The sequence below is a fragment of the Archocentrus centrarchus genome, chromosome 24 (assembly GCF_007364275.1).
Source record: "Archocentrus centrarchus isolate MPI-CPG fArcCen1 chromosome 24, fArcCen1, whole genome shotgun sequence".
NCBI lineage: Eukaryota > Metazoa > Chordata > Actinopteri > Cichliformes > Cichlidae > Archocentrus > Archocentrus centrarchus.
The window spans coordinates 33,276,452-33,282,451 of NC_044369.1; the positions used below are offsets into that span (position 1 = coordinate 33,276,452).

Here is a 6,000-nt window from a genome sequence, read left to right on the forward strand (position 1 = left end):
GGTTCACAGCTTCCTGACCAGCAGACCACAGGTGGTACGAGTGGGTCACCTCACCTCATCCTCCCTCACCCTCAACACTGGATCCCCCCAAGGCTGTGTGCTCAGCCCTCTGCTGTACTCACTGTACACCCATGACTGCGAGGCCACGTCAGAGTCCAACGTCATCATCAAGTTTGCTGACGACACTGCTGTTGTGGGACTAATCTCTCACAATGAGGAGACAGCCTACAGGAGAGAGGTCTCCCGCCTGGAGAACTGGTGCCAGGAGAACCACCTCCTGCTCAACGTCAGCAAAACAAAGGAACTGATCGTGGACTTCAGCAGGAAGCAGCAGAGGGACTACCATCCACTTGTCATCAGTGGTGCTGAGGTGGAAAGAGTGGACACTTTCAAATACCTGGGAGTGACCATCTCACAGGACCTGTCCTGGACTCATCACATAAACATCACTGTGAAGAAGGCCAGACAGCGTCTCTACCTCCTCAGGCGGCTGAGAGACTTCAAGCTCCCACTCAAGGTGCTCAGGAACTTTTACACCTGCACCATCGAGAGCATCATGCGTGGGAGCATCACCACCTGGATGGGAAACTGCACCAAGCAGGACTTCATGGCTCTAAAAAGGGTGGTTCGTTCAGCTGAACGGACCATCAGAACCACCCTCCCCAACCTGCAGGACATTTACACCAAGCAGTGCAGGCTGAGGGCCATGAAGATCCTAAAACAGCCCAGCCACCCCGGACACTCTCTCTTCTCCCTGCTCCCATCAGGCCGGCGTTACCGCTGCCTGAGGACTAAGACTGAAAGGTTGAAGAAGAGTTTTTACCCACAAGCCATCCATCTGCTCAACTCTGAGCCCTAACTGGACCATTATTGCACAATGTAAATATTATAATTTAAAAAGTGTGTATAGTGTATAGTATATAGAGTATAGTGTATAGTGTGAATTACTTTTTTTTATTTTTATTCTTCTTATTTATATGTGTGTGTATATATGGTTGCAGGTACAAAATACATTTCACTGTGCATTGTACTGTGTATAACTGTGCATGTGACAAATAAACAGAGGTGGCAAAAGTACTAACATTCTGTACTTAAGTAGAAGTACAAGTACTTGTGTTAAAAAATACTTTGGTAAAAGTCGAAGTACTGGTTCAAGTTCTTTACTTAAGTAAAAGTAAAAAAGTACAGGCTCTGAAATTTACTCAAAGTAAGAAAGTAAAAGTAGCTCTTTGGAGGATGTTTCTACCTGCTATTTTTGTGTAAAGCTAACTGAACCTTATTATATATTATTGTAATAATATAAAATAATACATGAGAACACATTATTCCAATCTAAATTTTAATTCTAATGAATGTACTCAGCTTGAATCACAAACTGTGAAAGGGAATTTAAACACAGCTCTGTTCTCTGTGTCCTCCATAGCAGAGGGTGACTGTGCCTCCACCTAAACACCAACATGAGGATACTCAGGGGTTACAGTGGGATTCAGAAGGTGGAGGAACCCTAAGATCAGCTGTAGTGGCTCTGCATGGAGAGAAGAACCACAGCTTTCTATTGTAGCTGCAGTAAATGATGTTGGTGTGCAGGCTGTGATCAGCTGACCTGCTGCTGCTGCTCTGAGGTTTACTGCTCTGTGTGGATGAAGTGAACTCACAAAGATGTAACCCAGTATTTCACAGCTATCTGAGCTGATCTCCATCCCCTACACTGACAGCATACAGGCTGTAGAAATGTTGGATTCAGTGAATGAATCTCAGCATCAGCAGCTTTGATTCAGACTCATCTCTGCTGCACTGATGGAACCTGTAACTCTGACCATGAACACAAAGTGCACCAACACAGAGCTTTACTGTAAATACAGTACAACAAGATAACCTATTTATTACACACTAAACTGCAGTATTTTCATCCATTTTTTGAATAACACAAAGTCAGCATACTTCAGTTTGTTTTCCAGTCCTTACCTTTAATTCTAACCTCTCTTCTTCCTCTCCTGTCCTCTTTCTCCATCTCTGAGTGAACTTCTCTCTCTTTGCTCTCCCTCAAATGCAGCAGCTCTTCTTTTAGCTAGCAGACACACTGTGTGACAAACTGCACACACTTTGTGTGTTTGCTGATATTTGTTGAGCATTTAGAAACGTTGCATTTACCTGACACACGTTACTCCCTTCATGCTCGCTCCTCTTCAGTAGCGCTAGCTAAGCTGTTTGTCCTGCGAGCATAATTTACGGATTCGGTCCGGCCCGCTGTGACCCCTGATTATAGCGCTATAAATGATACATTAATTACATGGGTTTGTGTATTTAATCCCTTTGTACCCGATAAGCCCCGGTGATGGAGGATACGCCAGTACGATTGTCGCTTATATGTTAATATTCCTCCGTTTAGGCTCAGATCGCTTGATGACTGACGGCGCACTGACCGGAAACGCAAACTTCTCCCGGACGTGTTAAAAAGTAACGAGTCTGTTTGAAAATGTAAGAAGTAGAAAGTACAGATACTCGTGTAAAAATGTAGGGAGTAAAAGTAAAAAGTACTCAGAAAAATAAATACTCAAGTAAAGTACAGATACCTAAAAAATCTACTTAAGTACAGTAACGAAGTATTTGTACTTCGTTACTTCCCACCTCTGCAAATAAACACTATCTTATCTTATCTTATCTTATCTTATATACACACACACACACACACACACACATACATCATATATATATATACATATATATATATATATATATATATGAAATCTCTGGTCATAAGCAGTGTTTTTGAGCTGTTGTTGAAATTGAGCAGAATAACATGAACCACAATTAGTTAATCTCTATTTGCTTTTAATTGAGATAGTTTGTAACAAGCAGACCGATATTAAACGTAGCGTGAACGTTTTAACCTGTTAACTGGCCGAACTAAAATCACCTGAAAAAACTACGCCCGGTTATTATTGGCTCTGGAAAACCCCTGTCGTTGCCCGTTAACTGGCCGTGTCCTGTCCTCCGGGATGTAGTGCATTTTATATGAAAGGCTAGACCCTCCCATTTTGATTGACACCTCATTCGACCAATCATATTAAGAAATGGGTTTTCCAGAGCCAAAAATAACCAGGGGGTGTCACGTAGCTTTTTGGTTGATTTTGGTGCAGCCAATTACAATCATGTAATTGGCATGTAAAAGGTGTCAATCAAAATAGGAGGGTCTAGCCTGCCATATAAAATGCACTGCATCCGTCCCGTAAGCGGAACGGATGCAGTGCATTTTATATGGCTGTCCTCGATCTCTGAGGGGAGAGAAGCTAGAGATTTGAGGCGCCAGCACAGCACTAACAGCTCAGAAACAATTTGAAATGAGAAAAAAAAAAGCAATTTATTAACTGATTACGTCGTGTTTTAGACTGCTTATTGCTAGCGGATTTATTCTGACCCAAAGTGCAGCCGTGACCGGTTCTGAATGACGGCTTTACAGCAGACAGCCGCTCCAACTTTTGCCGGTACTGGGTACCGGCGCAGAATCTTTTAGTGGTACGCAGTACCAGACCGTACTGGGTTACTTTCACCCCTGTATTTATGGTTGTAAAGTTGATATTTCTGAGATTTTTAAGCATGCGCTCTCTTTTGTATGAGCTGTTTCAGGCTTGCTACATTGTTGCCAACAAACTTTTAATAAAGAAATACATTAAAAAAATAAAAACTGTATTAATATTGTTATAATGACCAATTTCTAAACAGGAGAGCATCTCAAATATTTGGCTTCTCTCATCAGTATCCTGCATCAGAGAGGGTTGATGGTTTGAATCCGCTGTAACTTCCTTAAACTTCCGGTCAGTGAAAGCTTGCTGTGCACGTGAGTCACGTTCACGAGCGTTTTTTTTTTTTTTTTTTGTAACTTTATTGAACATAAATGATATACAGCGCAGCTGACAGGTTCCAAAGCCTTTGGACGTTTTTTAGACTGTGCGCATGCGCGCTCGCTCAGCACTGCAGCGCGGCTCCCGCAGCTGCCTTCAGGAATGTCGGAGTTACACCGACTCCGGCTCGCTGTACTCGGGCTTTCCCTGGCAGAAACGGTGGTTCTACGCGGTGTTCATTAAATTGCACACTCCATTAAATTGCAGCAGGAACTGCGCCGCAGCAATGAAGGAAACAGTGTAAGCTGCTCAGAAGATATTACCGGGGTCGGCATGGCCTCTTTAACCGTCGGTTCGGCGGCTCGGAGCGTCGAGAAGCATCGGAAGTCCTTCTCGCTGCTCTTCTACCGGGCCGTGCGGGACCTGAAGCCGGTCTGGATGTTGGAGGACATGCGGACGATGGAAGCTTTTTACCTGGAGGAGGACGCCGGCCAGAGGACTTACAGTCCGTCGGAGGCGTTGCTCTACGCTATAGTTCATGACCACCAGGCTTACGCTCAGTACCTCCTCAGCCGGTACACGCACGAAGCGCTAGCAAAGCCCGGGGAGCGCTTCTGCCCCTGCCCTTCCTCCGCCCCTCACCTGGCTATGGCTGTTCGCTACGACAGACGCTACATCCTCGGTCTCATCTTGCAGGAGACCCACCGCATACCCAGTACGCCGTCCTACGCGGACCGAGCCGGGTGTTTCCACATAGAGGACGGTAGGACCCCGTTACATCTGGCCTGCGAGCTCCTGCGGCCCGAGGCGGTCATCTTGCTGCTGGGGAACGGAGCGTCCCCCCACGCTCAGGACCACAACGGCCTGACCCCGCTGGATGTCCTTCTGGAGAAGCTCAGGGACTCCAAAGTGGTGAATGGCGGGGAGAAGAGGCGGTGCCTAGACAACCTGCTCCTGTTCATGCCAAAAGTTCGCTTTAAAATGAAGGATGCTCTGGACAGAGAGCCGGAGCGCTGGAGCAGGGTGCTGGGCAAGGAGACCTACCATTACCTGTCAGGGAGGAGCCCAGCGCCGCTGGTCCTGAGCGCCATGCAGACTGTCCTGAAGCAGCTGAGCCCTGCGACCTTCCCGGACAGCCTACTCGAGCTGCCCATCCCCTCCTGCCTCAAACCGCCGGGCCTGCCTGTGAGCCAGCGGGACAAGCAGAGGGTGGTGCAGCATCAGTGAGCCTTGCATGGCCTGTTTGGACACTGCTGTGTTTTAGCATGCTGTGCGTGTGTGCTGCATATTTGAAGATGCTGTACGGCCTTTAGGCAGTAACACTTCATTATAGGGCTGATCAGGTGAGCACTAACAGTCAGGGAACAAATATAGGCTAAATTAATTTTATCTAATGATGTGACATAAACCGCACAGAGTGAATTAACTGGGAGCTTAGGACACAAAGGAATGAACAGCCATACTCTAACCTTTCACTCTGATCTATGTGCCAGGATTCATGTATTAAGTCTAGTAATGATACTGCTGTTTAACCACTGTATCATATCAAAACGATAGACACACACTAACATTGGCCCCGTGTTCCTGTTGATTTTAATTCATCAAAATGTTCAGGAAACTTTCTGAATGACTGCGTTTAAATAAATAAAAATCTAAGTGAGTGTCTCATGTCTTTCATGACTGATGTGCTTCTAATGTGCCGAGAGGGGCTGCATACTAGGGTTTAATATTTTTCCCGAAAATGACATGAATCAAATCCCGGGAAATGACGAGCCATTTCCCGGGAATCCCGGGAAAAAGTTTATTTATTTATTTATTATAATTAGGCCTTCTGTAGCCTGTGTCGGCCTTAACCTATTGTGATATTGTAGAGGTAGCTTTCCAGCTATGTCCTGTTATGCCCAGTAGGGGGCAACGTCGGCTTGATTAATGCAATAAAACCTACATCTCGACATTCGAGTGCTCGAGCTATGCGGTGTTGTATCGTTCCTCAACACTCCCTTAACAAATATAATTAGAATATTCCTCCATTGTACATGGAATTATACCAAGATATTTTACAATTGCTGGTGCAAAACAATACGGTTCATCTCCACAGCATTGATAAAGGCTCAGCCACGCTGTCGTGGCGACATCTGTTGCACTATATCTCCACCAG

General features: G+C 45.5%; 1 protein-coding gene across 1 annotated transcript; it reads left to right on the forward strand.

Annotated features, from left to right (window-relative positions):
- Positions 1 to 3,968: 3,968 nt before the first annotated feature.
- Positions 3,969 to 5,503, forward strand: LOC115774880 (ankyrin repeat domain-containing protein 9). The gene has a single exon (XM_030722351.1). The coding sequence runs from the start codon at positions 4,176 to 4,178 to the stop codon at positions 5,067 to 5,069; it is 894 nt and encodes a 297-aa protein (XP_030578211.1). The 5' UTR covers positions 3,969 to 4,175; the 3' UTR covers positions 5,070 to 5,503.
- The last annotated feature ends 497 nt before the right edge of the window (positions 5,504 to 6,000 follow it).

Bases quoted from the DNA above. Each gene is read 5' to 3' on its own strand.
- LOC115774880 (XM_030722351.1), top strand. From the start codon at position 4,176: ATGGCCTCTTTAACCGTCGGTTCGGCGGCTCGGAGCGTCGAGAAGCAT.